The sequence below is a fragment of the Ranitomeya imitator genome, chromosome 4 (genome assembly GCF_032444005.1).
Source record: "Ranitomeya imitator isolate aRanImi1 chromosome 4, aRanImi1.pri, whole genome shotgun sequence".
Classification (NCBI taxonomy): Eukaryota; Metazoa; Chordata; class Amphibia; order Anura; family Dendrobatidae; genus Ranitomeya; species Ranitomeya imitator.
The window spans coordinates 672717527-672737844 of NC_091285.1; the positions used below are offsets into that span (position 1 = coordinate 672717527).

The 20318-nt window shown below is 42.1% G+C and overlaps 1 protein-coding gene across 1 annotated transcript in view; it reads right to left on the reverse strand.

Moving 5' to 3' along the window:
- Positions 1 to 20318, reverse strand: part of LOC138674679 (A.superbus venom factor 1-like) — a 372946-nt gene that overhangs the window by 52998 nt on the left and 299630 nt on the right. Inside the window, exons 35-38 of the mRNA XM_069762494.1 lie at positions 16682 to 16769; positions 16512 to 16601; positions 7876 to 7981; positions 7697 to 7786 (exon numbers count right to left, since the gene is read on the reverse strand). Coding sequence (XP_069618595.1) covers positions 7697 to 7786; positions 7876 to 7981; positions 16512 to 16601; positions 16682 to 16769 — 374 coding nt within the window. The remainder of the gene's footprint in view (positions 1 to 7696; positions 7787 to 7875; positions 7982 to 16511; positions 16602 to 16681; positions 16770 to 20318) is intronic.

A 20318-nucleotide genomic window follows, 5' to 3' on the forward strand; every position in this document is an offset into this window, starting at 1 on the left:
AACCCTGCTGTGGTGTTCACAATCCTCTTGCAATAGGACAAGCTGGATGGAAAAACAAGTGCTAGTAATATCCCAAAAGTAATAGGAATGAAAAAATAACTTTTAACCGTGCCAAAGGAGCTGAAAAGTCTTGAGTGAAGAAAAGAAGGGCTCAATTCTGACTCTACTAGCAGAGAGACACAGAGAGCGTCATGTTGCCTCCATCCTTACAATTTCTAAGACGTACTCCATTACAACAAGGTCAAGCAGCAGACATTGGAGACAACTAAGCTACAGACCAGCAGAGGGCGAAAACGACTCTCCACTGACCGGTATGATCGTCATCTTATTCGAATGTCACTCAGCAACCACAGGATGACATCAAGTGACCTACAAAAGGAATGACAAATGGCAGCTGGGATGAAGTGCACGGCAAGAACAGTTCGTAATCAGCTCCTAGAGGCAGGACTCAAGTCATGTAAAGCTAGAAAAAAGTCTTTCATAAATGAAAAGCAAAGGAGACTCAGGCTTAAGTTTGCCAAAGACCATAAGGACCATAGAGGACTGGAGTAAGGTAATCTTCTCTGTTGAGTCTAATTTTCACCTTTGCCCATCACCTGGTTGTCTAATGGTTAGACAGAGACCTGGAGAGGCGTACAAGCCACAGTGTCTTGCACCCACTGTGAAATTTGGTGGAGAATCGGTGATGATCTGAAGATGCTTCAGCAAGGCTGGAATTGGGCAAGTTAATCTTTGCGGAGGACGTATGAATCAAGCCGCATACAAGATGATCCTGGAAAAACAGTTGATTCCTTCTGCTCAGGCAATGTTCCCCAACTCTGAGGACTGGCTTCTCCAGCAGGACAATGCGCCATGCAACACAGCTAGGTCAATCAAGGTGTGGATGAAGAACCACCACATCAAATCCCTGTCATGGCCAGCAGAATCTCCAGACCTGAACCCCATTGAAAACCTCTGGAATGTAATCAAGAGGAAGATGGATAGTCACAAGCCATCAAAGAAGAACTGCTTAAATTTTTGTACCAGGAGTGGCATAAGGTCACCCAGAAGCAGTGTGAAAGACTGGTGGGAAGCTGCCAAGACGCATGAAAGCTGTGATTAAAAATCATGGTTATTCCACAAAATATTGATTTCTGATCTCTTCCTGAGTTAAAACATTAGTATTGTTGTTTCTAAACGAATAAGAACTTGTTTTCTTTGCATTATTTGAGGTCTGCAAGCAATGCATATTTTTGTTAGTTTGACCAGTTCTCATTTTCAGAAAATAAATAGAAAATCTATTGCTTGGAACTTCGGAGACATGTTGTCAGTAGTTTATAGAATAAAAGCGCAATTTACATTTTACTCAAAAATATACCTATAATGAGAAAAATCAGACAAACTGAACATTTTGCAGTGGTCTCTTAACCCCTTCATGACCCAGCCTATTTTGACCTTAATGACCTGGCCGTTTTTTGCAATTTTGACCAGTGTCCCTTTATGAGGTAATAACTCGGGAATGGATCCTAGCGGTTCTGAGATTGTTTTTTCATGACATATTGGGCTTCATGTTAGTGGTAAAGTTAGGTCAATAAATTCTGCGTTTATTTGTGATAAAAACGGAAATTTGGCGAAAATTTAGAAAATTTCGCAATTTTCATAATTTGAATTTTTATTGTTAAACCAGAGAGTTATGTGACACAAAATAGTTAATAATTAACATTTCCCTACTTTACATCAGCACAATTTTGGAAACAAAATTTTTTTTTGCTAGGAAGTTATAAGGATTAAAATTTGACCAGCGATTTCTCATTTTTACAATGAAATTTACAAAACCATTTTTTTTAGGGACCACCTCATATTTGAAGTCAGTTTGAGGGATCTATATGGGTGAAAATACCCAAAAGTGACACCATTCTAAAAACTGCACCCGTCAAGGTGCTCAAAACCACATTAAAGAAGTTTATTAACCCTTCAGGTACTTCACAGCAGCAGAAGCAACATGGAAGGAAAAAATGAACATTTAACTTTTTAGTCACAAAAATGATCTTTTAGCAACAATTTTTTTATTTTCTCAATGGTAAAAGGAGAAACTAAACACGAATGTTGTTGTCCAATTTGTCCTGAGTACGCTGATACCTCATATGTGGGGGTAAACCACTGTTTGGGCGCATGGCAGGGCTTGGAAGGGAAGGAGCGCCATTTGACTTTTTGAATGAAAAATTGGCTCCACTCTTTAGCGGACACCATGTCACGTTTGGAGAGCCCCCGTGTGCCTAAAAATTGGAGCTCCCCCACAAGTGACCCCATTTTGGAAACTAGACGCCCCAAGGAACTTATCTAGATGCATAGTGAGCACTTTAAACCCCCAGGTGCTTCACAGAAGTTTATAACGCAGAGCCATGAAAATAAAAAATAATTTTTCTTTCCTCAAAAATGATTTTTTAGCCTGGAATTTCCTATTTTGCAAAGGGTAATAGGAGAAATTGGATGCCAAATGTTGTTGTCCAGTTTGTCCTGAGTATGCGGATACCCCATATGTGGGGGTAAACCACTGTTTGGGCACACGGCAGGGCTCGGAAGGGAAGGCACGCCATTTGGCTTTTTAAATGGAAAATTAGCTCCAATCATTAGCGGACACCATGTCACGTTTGGAGAGCCCCTGTGTGCCTAAACATTAGAGATCCCCCACAAATGACCCCATTTTGGAAACTAGACCCCCAAAGGAACTAATCTAGATGTGTGGTGAGGACTTTGAACCCCCAAGTGCTTCACAGAAGTTTATAACGCAGAGCAGTGAAAAAAAAAAAATTTCTTTTCTCAAAAATAATTTTTTAGCCCGCAATTTTTTATTTTCCCAAGGGTAACAGGAGAAATTTGACCACAAAAGTTGTTGTCCAGTTTCTCCTGAGTACGCTGATACCCCATATGTGGGGGTAAACCACTGTTTGGGCACATGCTGGGGCTCGGAAGTGAAGTAGTGACGTTTTGAAATGCAGACTTTGATGGAATGTTCTGTGGGCGATACATTGCGTTTGCAGGGCCCCTGATGTGGCTAAACAATAGAAATGCCCCACAAGTGACCCCATTTTGGAAACTAGACCCCGAAAGGAACTTATCTAGATGTGAGGTGAGCACTGTGAACCCCCAAGTGCTTCACAGAAGTTTATAACGCAGAACTGTGAAAATAATAATTACGTTTTCTTTCCTCAAAAATAATTATTTAGCCCAGAATGTTTTAATTTTCCCAAGGGTAACAGGAGAAATTTGACCCCAATATTTGTTGTCCAGTTTCTCCTGAGTACGGTGATACTCCATATGTGGGGGTAAACTACTGTTTGGGCACATGTCGGGGCTCGGAAGTGAAGTATTGACGTTTTGAAATGCAGACTTTGATGGAATGCTCTGCGGGCGTCACGTTGCGTTTGCAGAGACCCTGGTGTGCCTAAACAGTAGAAACCCCCCACAAGTGACCCCATTTTGGAAACTAGACCCCCCAAGGAACTTATCTAGATATGTGGTGAGAACTTTGAACCCCCAAGTGCTTCACAGACGTTTACAACGCAGAGCCGTGAAAATAAAAAATCATTTTTCTTTCCTCAAAAATGATGTTTTAGCAAGCAATTTTTTATTTTCACAAGGTTAACAGGAGAAATTGGACCCCAGTAATTGTTGCGCAGTTTGTCCTGAGTACACTGATACCCCATATGTGGGGGTAAACCACTGTTTGGGCACACGTCGGGGCTCGGAAGTGAGGGAGCACCATTTGACTTTTTGAATATAAGATTGGCTGGAATCAATGGTGGCGCCATGTTGCGTTTGGAGACCCCTGATGTGCCTAAACAGTGGAAACCCCTCAATTCTACCTCCAACACTAACCCCAACACACCCCTAACCCTAATCCCAACTGTAGCCATAACCCTAATCACAACCCTAACCCCAACACACCCCAAACCCTAATCACAACCCTAACCACAACCCTAATTCCAACCCTAACCCTAAGGCTATGTGCCCACGTTGCGGATTCGTGTGAGATTTTTCCGCATCATTTTTGAAAAATCCGCGGGTAAAAGGCACTGCGTTTTACCTGCGGATTTACTGCGGATTTCACCTGCGGATTCCTATTGAGGAACAGGTGTAAAACGCTGCGGAATCCGCACAAAGAATTAACATGCTGCGGAAAATACAACGCAGCGTTTCTGTGCGGTATTTTCCGCACCATGGGCACAGCGGATTTGGTTTTCCATATGTTTACATGGTACTGTAAACCTGATGGAACACTGCTGCGAATCCGCAGCCAAATCCACACCGTGTGCACATAGCCTAATTCTAAAGGTATGTGCACACGCTGCGGAAAATGCTGTGGATCCGCAGCAGTTTCCCATGAGCTTACAGTTCAATGTAAACCTACGGGAAACAAAAATCGCTGTACACATGCTGCAGAAAAACTGCACGGAAACGCAGCGGTTTACATTCCGCAGCATGTCACTTCTTTCTGCGGATTCCGCAGCAGTTTTACAACTGCTCCAATAGAAAACTGCAGTTGTAAAACCGCAGTGAAATGCGCAGAAAAACCGCGGTAAATCTGCGATAAATCCGCAGCGGTTTAGCACTGCGCATTTATCAAATCCGCTGTGGAAAAATCCGCAGAGGACCAGAATACGTGTGCACATATCGAAACCCTAACCCTAACCCTAGTTCTATCCCCAACCTTAGTGGAAAAAAAAAATTCTTTATTTTATTATTGTCCCTATCTATGGGGGTGACAAAGGAGGGGAGGTCATTTATTATTTTTTTTATTTTGATCACTGTGATAGGTTATATCTCAGTGATCAAAATGCGCTTTGGAACGAATCTGCTAGCCGGCAGATTCGGCGGGCGCACTGTGCATGCACCCGCCATTTTGGAAGATGGCGGTGCCCATGGAGAAGACGGACGGACCCCGGGAGGATTGGTAAGTATGATGGGGTGGGGGGAGCACGGGGGGGTGGATCAGAGCGTGGGGGGGTGGATCGGAGCGCGGGGGGTGGATCGGAGCATGGGGGGGTGGATCGGAGCATGGGGGGGTGGATTGGAGCACGGGGGGTGGATCGGAGCATGGAGGGGTGGATCGGAGCACGGGGGGGTGGATCGGAGCACGGGGGGGTGGATCGGAGCACGGGGGGGTTGGATCGGAGCCCGGGGGTGGGATTGGAGCACGAGGGGAGCGGACAAGAGCACAGGGGGAGCGGAGCACAGGACGAAGGGGAGTGGGGCAGTGTGCAGGACTGATCGGTGGCTTGGGGGGGCGATCGGTGGGGTGGGGGGGGGCACATCAGTGTTTCCAGCCATGGCCGATGATATTGCAGCATCGGCCATGTCTGGATTGTAATATTTCACCAGTTATAATAGGTGAAATATTACAAATCGCTCTGATTGGCAGTTTCACTTTCAACAGCCAATCAGAGCGATCGTAGCCACCTCTGGGCTGTACTACCACTCCCCCTGTCCCTGCAGATCGGGTGAAATTGGAGTTAACCCTTTCACCCGATCTGCAGGGACGCGATCTTTCCATGACTTGAAATATGAATGATAATCCGCGTATTACAGCTTATGGAACCGAGACTCTCGTAGTTTGGAAATGGCGCCATTTTCAAACGGCGAGCATCGCACTTCCGTGTGCTGACAATCAGTTCTGATGAAGGTCCATATGTAGGACCGAAACGTTAACAACTATAAGGATCATCAAGTAAACTTGTTTTCATTCACTGCAACTTTTTTGAATGCCAAATTCTTCTATTGCTTGAACCATGGGCTGGAACCCTACTTGGGCTCACCTCATGAACCACTAGTGCCGTATACCTCCCTTACGAGATTAACATATATGGTTATGCATTAAAGGGAATCTGTCATCAATTTATGCTAAGTAATCTGAGGGCACAATGAGGTAGGGGCAACACTGATTTCAGTGATGTGTCACTTATTAGGCTGTGTGTTACAATGAGTACTTTTTCAGCAGGAGATTATCACTGCCCAGACTTGGTTTCCCGTGATTCCGTGTCCAAATCCGCCCATAGCACTGATCAGCAGCCAAAGGTCAATAGGCAATGTACCCCGAAAGCTGTAAATCAGTGGTGTGGATGGGGGGTTAGAACTCTGATTGTGTCCCTACTGCTGCACCCAGTAAACTAAGTGATACATAGTTGGAATCAGGGTCTCTTTACCTACTTCATGCCGCTCTCAGATGAGGTTGCAAAAAGCTGGTGACAGATTCTCTTTAATGGACAGTTTCTGTTCTTCACTGCTTTGCTGTCACACACTATCTGTATAGTTTCTTCAGTGTTTTATAAAAATAAATAGAAGAAAATTAGCATGGAACATTATTTAGCTGATTCACGAATTGCAATGTGGAGACTGCGGTGTAGGAGACGGCTTTATTTATGAGACGGAGATGAGCATCAAAAGCGAGTAAGAAAGTGATTTGTTTTTAAACTGTGTAAACTTATCATCAATCTCTCTTACATCGCAGTCTCCACGTCTAGATTCATCCATCGGCTGAACAGCGCTCCTGGTGCCTTGTCATCTACACTGATTTTCCCAGTATATTTTAGCACTCATTTCCAAAGGGACCTCGTCGGACCTCTGTCCTAGGGAGGAGCAGTAGCCCATAGCTGATTGTAGTCACATTCCATAGAGTTGTGCCTACGGTCTACAGGTGAGAAAATATTGTAATCTAAAGTAAAGGCATGGGGCTGTAATACAGATTATGTCATGATACGACCCCAGCAGCTCCTGTGCACCAGTCGGCAGCTCTCCCTTCTGAGCTATTCAGCTCGCTGGACAGCTCCGTTCTTATCCAAATATTTGAACCTATGTTGCTGCTGATGTCTCCTCCCTGAGTTTCCTGTTGTTGGTTACCACCCTGAGTTTCTGATTGGCTCATTCTGATTGCACACCCTATTTCAACCTGGCTCTGCTCTCAGTTCCTTGCGTGATTATTGTGCTACCTGCCTTTAGTCAAGCTTACTTCCACCTTCTATTCCTAGAAACGACACTGCTGCTCCTGGTAAACGACCTCTGGATTCTGTGACCATAATTCCTGCTTATTCCATCAAACTACATTGCTGTTCCTGTGTACTGACTCCTTGGCTATTCCAGACCACGCTACCTGCCCGGTGCTGCCCCTAGTGGTTGCAATATCACTTCTCCAACCAGGTCAGTCCGTAACAGATTAAATTGATATTTGTGGAAGAAGTTAGATTTTGGTGCACAGAGGCCGGACAGTGCACTGTGTCTTATCCTCCCTGTCTGTGATTTCCTCCCACTTATAAAGGAAATATGTTAACACTTGCTCTGGAAAGTTTTGATAATTCTATTAGTGCACGGACGTCCATCTTGTTTGGTGATGAATACATACCTCATTTGTGGGATGGGATGAAACTGAATGGGAGGAGACAGATTAAATATTAGAAAAAACTTTTTGACAGTGAGGGTGACCGGCTGCCACGAGAGGTGGTGAGTTCTCCTTCAGTGGAAGTCTTCAAACAGAGGCTGGAAATACATTTGTCGGAGATGGTTTGGTGACTCCTGCATTGAGCAGGGGGTTGGACCAGATGACCCTGGAGGACCCTTCCAACTCTACCATTCTATGATTCTATGTGGGATGGGTCATTTTAGTCCTTTTCCCCTTTGCTTCTATTATGTCTTATTTAGTACATCAGTAGGTCTGGTGACTTACCCTCCGCACACCGGCACACATCTTTCTGACAGATAATGGCCAATAACTTGCTGTCCTTATCCACATGGTAGAATTTAGTGCAGCGGTTTTCTACAAAGGCGAGAAAAGTAAAATATCTAAGAAATGCATTTTCAAATATTGAATGCTCGCATATAAGGGAAATCTTTTTTATTTCCTACCGGGGCTGTAATAGTCATAAACAGTGACAGACGCCGGTTGGATTTGGCCAACGTTAAATATCTGATGGACATTGAATTTGATGCATTCCTCTTCTGAGTGTGAGATCTGTACCAAGGAAGAAAAGAAATGTAAAAACGTCACTAAAGAACGTTTTTGTTTTTTTTGGAGAAGAGCGTCAGGATGGGGGTAACTTATTACAAGATGGGGTCCAGGATAGGGGACATTAATAAAGAACGTGGGCCAGGATGGGGGACATTAATAAAGAATGTGGGCCAGGATGGGGGACATTAATAAAGAACGTGGGCCAGGATGGGGGACATTAATAAAGAACGTGGGCCAGGATGGGGGACATTAATAAAGAACGTGGGCCAGGATGGGGGACATTAATACAGATTGTGGGCCAGAATGGGGGACATTAATAAAGAACGTGGGCCAGGATGGGGGACATTAATACAGATTGTGGGCCAGAATGGGGGACATTAGTGATGAAAGGTGCCAGGATATGGACTGGAGCCATTATTATGGGATGGTGGCCAGGATAGGGGACATTAATAAAGAACGTGGGCCAGTGTGGGGGACATTAATACAGATTGTGGGCCAGAATGGGGGACATTAGTGATGAAAGGTGCCAGGATATGGACTGGAGCCATTATTATGGGTTGGTGGCCAGGATAAGGAACATTAATAAAGAACGTGGGCCAGAATGGGGAACATTAGTGATGAAAGGTGCCAGGATATGGTACGTTATTACAGGACTGGAGCCATTATTACGAGATGGTGGCCAGGAGAGGGGACATTAATTTCAGAATGGGGACATTAGTGAAGAAAGGTGCCAGGATATGGACGGGAGACATTATTACAGGATGGTGGCCAGAGAATTACTGTTGTATTTGAGCACAAGCATTACACATGAATGGGAGAACAAAGAGGAATTTTATTATTGCAGGGGACAAATGCATTAATTCCTTACTGACATACAGTATATCGCAATGGTACATCATATCTTGGCTCCCTATCATTGATGCAGCTTTAGAGACTGAGCCTCCATCTTTGCCGGGAATTGATGGCTATCATCATCTGCCTCTAACATTCAGAGACAGCGGCATTTACAGCATGTGGCCCACTTTTCTTATCAGCCATGAGCTTCAATGGATTATCATGATGACGGGGGAGATTGTTGAAGACCCCTGTACCTGACATGATGGTATTCCTATGAAAGCCAGTCCGTGGCTAGCTTTTATACAAGTCAATGATTTTTTACTATATACAGAAATACTTTGATATTGCTATACTGTATATAGTACGATTGATCAATCAATTGTAGGTTCAAGGTCCCTAAGGAAACTAAAATGTACAGTAAAAAAATATAAGAAAATGTTTGAATATATTGTATATTTATAAAAAAATACACGTAGGTGGCATCCCCATGCCGGTAAAAGTCTGACATATCAATATATAAAATTAATTAACCCAATCGATAATTGCTATAATAAGAAAAAAAAATACATAACAAGCAACATTTTTATCTTTTTACAAATTTCCGAATTTTTTTCACTACTTACTTACAAAAAACCTATGCATGTTTTGAATAACTATAATTGTGCTGACCAGGAAAATCATATTGCCAGGTCATTTCTACTGTATAATTAGCGCTACAAATAAAAAATCTAAAAAACAATTGTGGAATTGCATTTTTTTCCACTGTTTTGCAACACTTGCATTTTTTCCCCTGCATTTTAGTAGATCCCATGATAAAATTTATGATGTCATTCAAAAGTATTACTACTAATCCCAAAAAAACAAGCACTCCCTTAGCAATGTTGAGGAAAAAAAGTTACGGTTCTTGGAAGAAGGGGAGGAAAAAAATAAAAGCTTATGTGTATTCCTTTATGCAGAGTAGAGTCCTGGCTGGAAAAAGTCACAGTTGTTGTCTGTGCCAAATGAAGAAGAAAAGGGTAAATGAATTCCCTCATTTGAATGCATTACTGTTAGGTCACTGGATTTACCTGTACTATATACACATATATTATCTACAGAGCTTTGTGTATAATAACACTTGTGATCACTATATTACATGTACACTATATACAGAGCACCTGTGTATAATGTCACTGGTGATCACTGTATTACCTGACACTGACACTATATAGAGAGCTCTTGTGTATAATGTCACCGGTGATCACTGTATTACCTTACACTGACACTATATACAGGGCTCCTGTGTATAATGTCACTGGTGATCACTGTATTACCTGACACTGACACTATATACAGAGCTCCTGTGTATAATGTCACCGGTGATCACTGTATTACCTTACACTGACACTATATACAGGGCTCCTGTGTATAATGTCACTGGTGATCACTGTATTACCTGTAGACTGACAATATATACAGAGCTCCTGTGTATAATGTCACTGGTGATCACTATATTACCTGTGCACTATATACAGAGCTCCTGTGTATAATGTCACTGGTGATCACTGTATTACCTGTACACTATACAATATATACAGAGCTCCTGTGTATAATGTCACTGGTGATCACTATATTACCTGTGCACTATATACAGAGCTCCTGTGGATAATGTCACTGGTGATCACTGTATTACCTGTACACTGACACTATATACAGAGCTCCTGTGTATTATGTCACTGGTGATCACTATATTACCGGTACACTATATACAGAGCTCCTCTGTATAATGTCACTGGTGATCACTATATTACCGGTACACTATATACAGAGCTCCTGTGTATAATGTCACTGGTGGTCACTGTATTACCTGTACACTGACACTATATACAGAGCTCTTGTGTATAATGTCCCTGGTGATCACTGTATTAGATAAATAGCACAATAAAGGGACCTAAAACATAACATTTAATATACCTATTAAAATGACATAACACAACACACATAAGCAAACATGTATAGTACCAACAGTTGGTCAGACAGTTATCTAATAATAAAAGCAATCAAAAAGTAATGGTACTCAAAGCAGAATGACACTCTCCTATTCACAACTGCTTATCCTGCTAGCATATCTCTATCCAGAGCTTCAGAAAGACTGCTGAAGGAGAATATATAACAATGCTGCTATTTGTACCCATATGCTTTTGCTCAGAGAATGTGACACTAATCAATACCACCAATTGTCACTACATCTGCAAAAGTCAATACAAAAAAAGTGCATCATAGGGTATGGAATGATCTCACCCGTTTCTGAAGATGCCATACAGAGGATGCACTCCACCATTCAATCGTTTAGGAGATTCAGCAAATCGATGCATAACTCCATAGACCTTTTCTATTCAGGACCACCTCCCTACGTGTTTCATTCCAGGAAAGGAAATCATCAGGGGATAAAAAGGTCAAGTAGTGGTCTTGTTGATGGAATACCCAGCCATCATTACTTTCTGTCTTGGGTGGATTCTATAATGACGTCTCTTAAATATCAGAATTTATGTCCTCTCATTAGTTACCTGCTGAATTTTCACCTATCAGCTCTCAGCATCCGGCGTTCAGCAGGTGTGGATTAATCAGTTACTCCATAGCACATGGTGCCTGAGGGTGAGATCATTCCATACCCTATAATGCACTTTTTTTGTATTGACTTTTGCAGATGTAGTGACAATTGGTGGTATTGATTAGTGTCACATTCTCTGAGCAAAAGCATACGGGTACAAATAGCAGCATTGTTATATATTCTCCTTCAGCAGTCTTTCTGAAGCTCTGGATAGAGATATGCTAGCAGGATAAGCAGTTGTGAATAGGAGAGTGTCATTCTGCTTTGAGTACCATTACTTTTTGATTGCTTTTATTATTAGATAACTGTCTGACCAACTGTTGGTACTATACATGTTTGTTTATGTGTGTTGTGTTATGTCATTTTAATAGGTATATTAAATGTTATGTTTTAGGTCCCTCTATTGTGCTATTTATGCAGCGCCCCAGAGACCTGGTCGTTGCAGTATGGCCCCAAGGCGAGTAGCGGTACGTCCGATGGCACTAAAGAGTTCTCCTGACCAGGTATCACCAGAACACATTACACTTCACACTCCGGCCACTAGGGGGAGAAAAGGGCTTTATTTATTGGGCCACTCTTCACACTGGTAAAACTAGGGGCTGGGGAGGAAGTTAGTCAGAAGCTGACTGGGTTGGAACCAGGCAACATCCCGTGGCAGGGGGTGTTGCAGGGAGAAGGCACAGGGGGGTCCCTGTCAGGCGTGGGAACCTGGCAGGTGCCTAGCGACAGAACAGAACGTAACGGAACCGCGCCTGCACACCTTGCAGCGGTATCCTAAGAAAGAGACAAGAGGGGAAGAATATCGTGGGACAGTGTAAACGAGATCAGCACAAAGGAGAGCCAGTAAGAGTCGTGCCGAGAGAGGAAGGCAACATCTTACTGAGGCGCGTAGTCGGTGGCCGGATCACCGTAGGCGTAACTGACTTCAGGCCTTACTTCAAATTCCGCTGGACAGTTGATTATAGGTTGGCTGTCTACCTTTTACACCTACAAAGACATAGGGGACAACATTGGGAGAGGGGCGTCTCTAGGGTCCCGGAAGACCTCCAAGCCTTCCCGTCAAACGGGTGGCGTCCTAGCCATAACATATCTGGGGGACGTTAGAAACTAGTAACATCTGGAACCAAAGAACGAGAGAGAAAAAGAGAGCTGTAGAAAACGAACGAAGAGAAACAGCAGCTGTGAGGACTATTCCGAATGCTCAGCAGGGTAGGACTACAACACACAAGCGCTATTGGTAGGCAACGATTTCCATCTGCGAAGGAAACTCTGGATGTGCCCATCGGACCGGCCGGTCTCTGATAGCCTGGTTGAACGTGCTCTGGACTGAGTGTATTGAAGCCTTCAGCAAAAGGTAAAGAGACTGCAACCCTGTGTCCTCGTTATTGATTGCGCCTTACACCATTACCATCTACCTTACTGGGAAGCCCTGGGGACATACTTCACCTGTGGGAAGGTATACCATCCAGCTGCCATTCCATCACCCCAGCGGACCCCACAGCAGCGTCGGTCACCCTGACCGAACACCACAGGTGGCGTCACGAACCTCTGACAGACTGTATAAACCCCTTTACTGGACGCCCCTTAGCAGGGTCGCGGACCGGGTCTAGCCACCGTGACAGCCTCAGAACCGAACCAGAGAGGCCCGGTACCAAGAACTCGTGGCCCTGTGTCTGGGGGCGCTCCATTTATCTTGTAATTTTTGGGCACCCCCTGTGTTTTTCTTGAATTTGGTTGATCTTCAACCCTTTGCTGTTCTTTATTGTTTACTGTATTACCTGTACACTGACACTTTATACAGAGCTTCTGTGTATGATGTCACCGGTGATCACTAGATTACCTGTATGCTATACACTATATATGATTGACAGATCTCCTGTCCATAATGTGATCATATTAGCGTTAGTGCTGTGTATTTAATAATGATCAGTATGGTGCTCTTATTTGGTTTCTATGTGATGGTAAAATATGGTCCAGTCATCAAGTGGTGGTTTTTTATCCCTTTATGCATTATTATCGGTATATTGCTCTTGGTATAGTCGATTTTATTGAATAGCAAGTTGGTGATTGTATTCAGACAATTTGTGATCACAATACTTGGTCATAGTTTGTCATTCGTAGTCTTCATCTTGCTTATGTTGTTTTTTTATTGGTGTGTTAGTTTTGGTATGGTGGACTTGTTCAGTAACAATATGGTGATATTTGTTGTTTGGTAAGGGTATGACTACTATTTAGAATAATTACTTAAAATATTATATAATTGCCATGTTTTCTGTGAGACTTATCTATTTTTTCTGTATTCTTATTTTAAATGATGTGGTGCGGTTGGCAAGTGAACATTTATGTCTTTTTAAAGTTTAGAAAGCAACAGGGGCCTGTAATCTGACCAACATGGTGGTGGAGGCTTCAGTCTATATTTTGCACTGGAGCTCATAGTAAGCTTACTGGCTATGCTTTGATCTGTGCAAAGGTCATTGTGACGGTCGTGGAAGTGTGACTAGTGCTTGTTGAGAATGCTGGATCCTGCTTTATCAACATTATATATAGGTATTATTTATTAGTCATTGTACAGGAGGGGGAGGAGGTGAGCTGTGACAACCTATTGTGAATGGTGGATCCTGTGTTATTGGCAACAAATAGAGGTGTTATTGTTCTGTCCGTTCTAGGAAGGACAGCATGGTTCCAATTATGCATTAAAGTTAACTACTATTAGTGTTTGGGTTTTGCTGTGTTATAGCACCATCTAGTGGTGGTTAAATTTATAACCTGTGTTTTAGTAATAATTAGAGTGTTGCATTGTGGGATTGTACCAAGGTATCCTGGGAAAGAAAGACTCCATTACTTTTCTGTGTATTTCCTGGGACACACGTGTTCATTGCTGTGCTGAATTATCTCACTTACTTGCCATCCTGGTTAAGTTTATCCGGTAAGATTTTTACTTCTGTTTGTAATTTAGTGTTCTACAGAATGTGATTTACTGTATAGCAACTAGTATTTAGGAGATCTATTATTTGTGACTCACTGTATGTAGTTATACAGTTAGGTCCATATATATTTGGACAGAGACAACATTTTTCTAATTTTGGTCATAGTCATTACCACAATGAATTTTAAACAAAACAATTCAGATGCAGTTGAAGTTCAGACTTTCAGCTTTCATTTGAAGGTATCCACATTAAAATTGGATGAAGGGTTAAGGAGTTTCAGCTCCCTAACTTGTGCCACCCTGTTTTTGAAGGGACCAAAAGTAATTGGACAGATTCAATAATTTTAAAATAAAATGTTCATTTTTAGTACTTGGTTAAAAACCCTTTGTTGGCAATGACTGCCTGAAGTCTTGAACTCATGGACATCACCAGACGCTGTGTTTCCTCCTTTTTGATGCTCTGCCAGGTCTTCACTGTGGTGGTTTTCAGTTGGTTTGTTTGTGGACCTTTCTGTCTGAAGTTTAGTCTTTAACAAGTGAAATGCACGCTCAATTGGGTTGAGATCAGGTGACTGACTTGTCCATTGTAGAATATTCCACTTCTTTGCTTTAATAAACTCCTGGGTTGCTTTGGCTTTATGTTTTGGGTCATTGTCCATCTGTAGTATGAAACGACGACCAATCAGTTTGGCTGCATTTGGCTGGATCTGAGCACACAGTATGGCTCTGAATACCTCAGAATTCATTCGGCTGCTTCTGTCCTGTGTCACATCATCAATAAATACTAGTGACCCAGTGCCACTGGCAGCCATGCATGCCCAAGCCATCACACTGCCGCCGCCGTGTTTTACAGATGATGTGGTATGCTTTGGATCATGAGCTGTACCACACCTTCGCCATACTTTTCTCTTTCCATCATTCTGGTAGAGGTTGATCTTGGTTTCATCTGTCCAAAGAATGTTCTTCCAGAACTGTGCTGGCTTTTTTAGATGCTTTTTAGCAAAGTCCAGTCTAGCCTTCTTATTCTTGATGCTTATGAGTGGCTGCACCGTGCAGTGAACCCTCTGTATTTACTTTCATGCAGTCTTCTCTTTATGGTAGATTTGGATATTGATACGCCGACCTCCTGGAGAGTGTTGGTCACTTGGTTGGCTGTTGTGAAGGGTTTTCTCTTCACCATGGAGATTATTCTGTGATCATCCACCACTGTTGTCTTCCGTGGGCGCCCAGGTCTTTTTGCATTGATGAGTTCACCAGAGCTTTTTTTCTTTCTCAGGATGTACCAAACTGTAGATTTTGCCACTCCTAATATTGTAGCAATTTCTCGGATGAGTTTTTTCTGTTTTCGCAGCTTAAGGATGGCTTGTTTCACCTGCATGGAGAGCTCTTTTGACCAGATGTTTACTTCACAGCAAAACCTTCCAAATGCAAGCACCACACCTCAAATCAACTCCAGGCCTTTTATCTGCTTAGTTGAGAATAACATAGCGAAGGGAATGCCCACACCTGTCCATGAAATAGCCTTGGAGTCAATTGTCCAATTACTTTTGGTCCCTTTAAAAACAGGGTGGCACATGTTAAGGAGCTGAAACTCCTAAACCCTTCATCCAATTTAAATGCGGATACCCTCAAATGAAAGCTGAAAGTCTGAACTTCAACTGCATCTGAATTGTTTTGTTTAAAATTCATTGTGGTAATGTCTATAACCAAAATTAGAAAAATGTTGTCTCTGTCCAAATATATATGGACCTAACTGTATATAGAAGTTGCATTATCCTGTGTACTTTTCTATTAGTTGTAAAGTATCAGTTGTGCTATTATTTGGCCTAATACTTATCCATATCATTTGTATTCTTATAGTTTTACCGTGCTCATGTTTACCAATAAACAAATTAGACTACAGAGAACAGTCTGCTTATTTGAAAGACAGAAGTGGATTATGCTGTATGTCGGATCACAGTGTATCAACGTGTATGAAGACAGAACAGTTATCACTCTTTGTACGGGATGAGGAGGAGGTGAGCTTGGCCAAGGGGGCATGTGTTCTCAGCAGAAGGGTCAGTATCTGCTGAAAGACTCTATCATGACAGCTTATATTTCCAGTGACCAACAATTTGTAAATATGAGTCAGAAACAGAATCCAGAGGCTTCCTGAGAAGAATTTGGTCCATAATCAATACCTTATCCAGATAGATGATGAGTGTTCCCTTAGTGATTGATTCCTTGTTAATCTCAAATTTGGAGATATATTTGTCCACTCCTTTCATTAGCTGTGAATAAGAAGAGCATGAAATATATTTCATTCATATAGAGAACATAAAGATATGTAATAATAATTCTGTAATCTCACCTTATTAAGACTTTCAATATCAGGGGTGAATCCAGTCATCATGGACACATCCAAGATAGACATGGCAGCATCACTGTGTTTAAGATGTCTACAGAAAGATGACAATATGATATCTGTTAACAACAACATCCAGGAGACGATTTAAAGATTTCTCATGCCTCTCTAGTGCGGGTGTAACATGGCACAGAGTGGTAGCCATGGGCGAGGCACCTGACTGAGGCGCCCCAGCACGTTACAGGAAAGTGGAGGTCCTGGCTGGGTGTGCGGACTTGTGTTGTGAGGGCAATACATCCATGTAGGCCGCATATAACCCATGTTGCTGGTTTGCCAGGACCAGATGTTTCACAGCTAAATGAGAGAGACCACCGTCCAATAATAAACTCTTCACTGAATTGTAACTTAATCAGTGTGTTTCACCACAACCCAACTTTAACGCTACAGTCTGATTAACTACTCTCCTTTACCTGTTCAGCATCCTATTTCTTAAACTACTGGAACTTCTGCATGTGACCCTTCACTAGTCCCAGTCTCTCATTCCTGTTTAGGCCTGTTACTTTTCAGCGTTACAAGTGAAAGGTGTCATGGCTACCATCCTCTCCTAAAACCCATCTCCAGAAGGTCACTCTGTCTCTTTGTCACTAGTCCTAGGGATCTTGCTATCCCTTCTCGTCAGTCTCCTCTCATTCAGGGTCACCCTCCAAGGTGGCACTGCTCATTTTGGACCTTTTAGTCTGCTCACTCTACACTCCAGACCCTATCTAACTTCCTAGTAGGAAGCAGTTACTTTTCTATTACACTAGCCCCTCACTATTGGCTAGTCCCAACCATTAATTCCTAACGTACCCTATAGTCAACTATATACACACAGGAACACATGGGCTACTTGCACAGTGAACAAGTCTGTATGATCATGTTCACACACCACCAAGAAACCTGAAGACACAAAAGAGAATAGTAAAACCAAAAACACTCAGTTTGAAAAAATGTTGCAGTAATCCACAAGTGCTAGTAAAAGATGTAAAAAACAGGGTATTTGGTTGATACGTTTTTTGCAAAAAATGTATACTAAGCTGCTCTACCAATCTTCACGGTATACCCTTATCAGAGCAGTCCTAACTAATGTATGCAATCCTTATCTGATGTATTTAAAAACCTGATCATCTGTATATAACCTGTGTGAACAGGGTTCAGAGAGGAAAAATCCATGTGTGCATACAGGGTAGAACAGCTTTTGTGCAGATAGCCCAAGAGGAGTGGTGGAACTCCCCAGTCTTGTAGACACAAGAGAGCAATTATGGAAACAGGAACACATGGGCTACTTGCACAGTGAACAAGTCTGTATGATCATGTTCACACACCACCAAGAAACCTGAAGACACAAAAGAGAATAGTAAAACCAAAAACACTCAGTTTGAAAAAATGTTGCAGTAATCCGCAAGTGCTAGTAAAAGATGTAAAAAACAGGGTATTTGGTTGATACGTTTTTTGCAAAAAATGTATACTAAGCTGCTCTACCAATCTTCACGGTATACCCTTATCAGAGCAGTCCTAACTAATGTATGCAATCCCTATCTGATGTATTTAAAAACCTGATCATCTGTATATAACCTGTGTGAACAGGGTTCAGAGAGGAAAAATCCATGTGTGCATACAGGGTAGAACAGCTTTTGTGCAGATAGCCCAAGAGGAGTGGTGGAACTCCCCAGTCTTGTAGACACAAGAGAGCAATTATGGAAACAGGAACACATGGGCTACTTGCACAGTGAACAAGTCTGTATGATCATGTTCACACACCACCAAGAAACCTGAAGACACAAAAGAGAATAGTAAAACCAAAAACACTCAGTTTGAAAAAATGTTGCAGTAATCCGCAAGTGCTAGTAAAAGATGTAAAAAACAGGGTATTTCTACCCTGTATGCACACATGGATTTTTCCTCTCTGAACCCTGTTCACACAGGTTATATACAGATGATCAGGTTTTTAAATACATCAGATAGGGATTGCATACATTAGTTAGGACTGCTCTGATAAGGGTATACCGTGAAGTTTGGTAGAGCAGCTTAGTATACATTTTTTGCAAAAAACGTATCAACCAAATACCCTGTTTTTTACATCTTTTACTAGCACTTGCGGATTACTGCAACATTTTTTCAAACTGAGTGTTTTTGGTTTTACTATTCTCTTTTGTGTCTTCAGGTTTCTTGGTGGTGTGTGAACATGATCATACAGACTTGTTCACTGTGCAAGTAGCCCATGTGTTCCTGTTTCCATAATTGTTCTCTTGTGTCTACAAGACTGGGGAGTTCCACCACTCCTCTTGGGCTATCTGCACAAAAGCTGTTCTACCCTGTATGCACACATGGATTTTTCCTCTCTGAACCCTGTTCACACAGGTTATATACAGATGATCAGGTTTTTAAATACATCAGATAGGGATTGCATACATTAGTTAGGACTGCTCTGATAAGGGTATACCGTGAAGATTGGTAGAGCAGCTTAGTATACATTTTTTGCAAAAAACGTATCAACCAAATACCCTGTTTTTTACATCTTTTACTAGCACTTGCGGATTACTGCAACATTTTTTCAAACTGAGTGTTTTTGGTTTTACTATTCTCTTTTGTGTCTTCAGGTTTCTTGGTGGTGTGTGAACATGATCATACAGACTTGTTCACTGTGCAAGTAGCCCATGTGTTCCTGTTTCCATAATTGTTCTCTTGTGTCTACAAGACTGGGGAGTTCCACCACTCCTCTTGGGCTATCTGCACAAAAGCTGTTCTACCCTGTATGCACACATGGATTTTTCCTCTCTGAACCCTGTTCACACAGGTTATATACAGATGATCAGGTTTTTAAATACATCAGATAGGGATTGCATACATTAGTTAGGACTGCTCTGATAAGGGTATACTGTGAAGATTGGTAGAGCAGCTTAGTATACATTTTTTGCAAAAAACGTATCAACCAAATACCCTGTTTTTTACATCTTTTACTAGCACTTGCGGATTACTGCAACATTTTTTCAAACTGAGTGTTTTTGGTTTTACTATTCTCTTTTGTGTCTTCAGGTTTCTTGGTGGTGTGTGAACATGATCATACAGACTTTTTCACTGTGCAAGTAGCCCATGTGTTCCTGTTTCCATAATTGTTCTCTTGTGTCTACAAGACTGGGGAGTTCCACCACTCCTCTTGGGCTATCTGCACAAAAGCTGTTCTACCCTGTATGCACACATGGATTTTTCCTCTCTGAACCCTGTTCACACAGGTTATATACAGATGATCAGGTTTTTAAATACATCAGATAGGGATTGCATACATTAGTTAGGACTGCTCTGATAAGGGTATACCGTGAAGATTGGTAGAGCAGCTTAGTATACATTTTTTGCAAAAAACGTATCAACCAAATACCCTGTTTTTTACATCTTTTACTAGCACTTGCGGATTACTGCAACATTTTTTCAAACTGAGTGTTTTTGGTTTTACTATTCTCTTTTGTGTCTTCAGGTTTCTTGGTGGTGTGTGAACATGATCATACAGACTTGTTCACTGTGCAAGTAGCCCATGTGTTCCTGTTTCCATAATTGCTCTCTTGTGTCTACAAGACTGGGGAGTTCCACCACTCCTCTTGGGCTATCT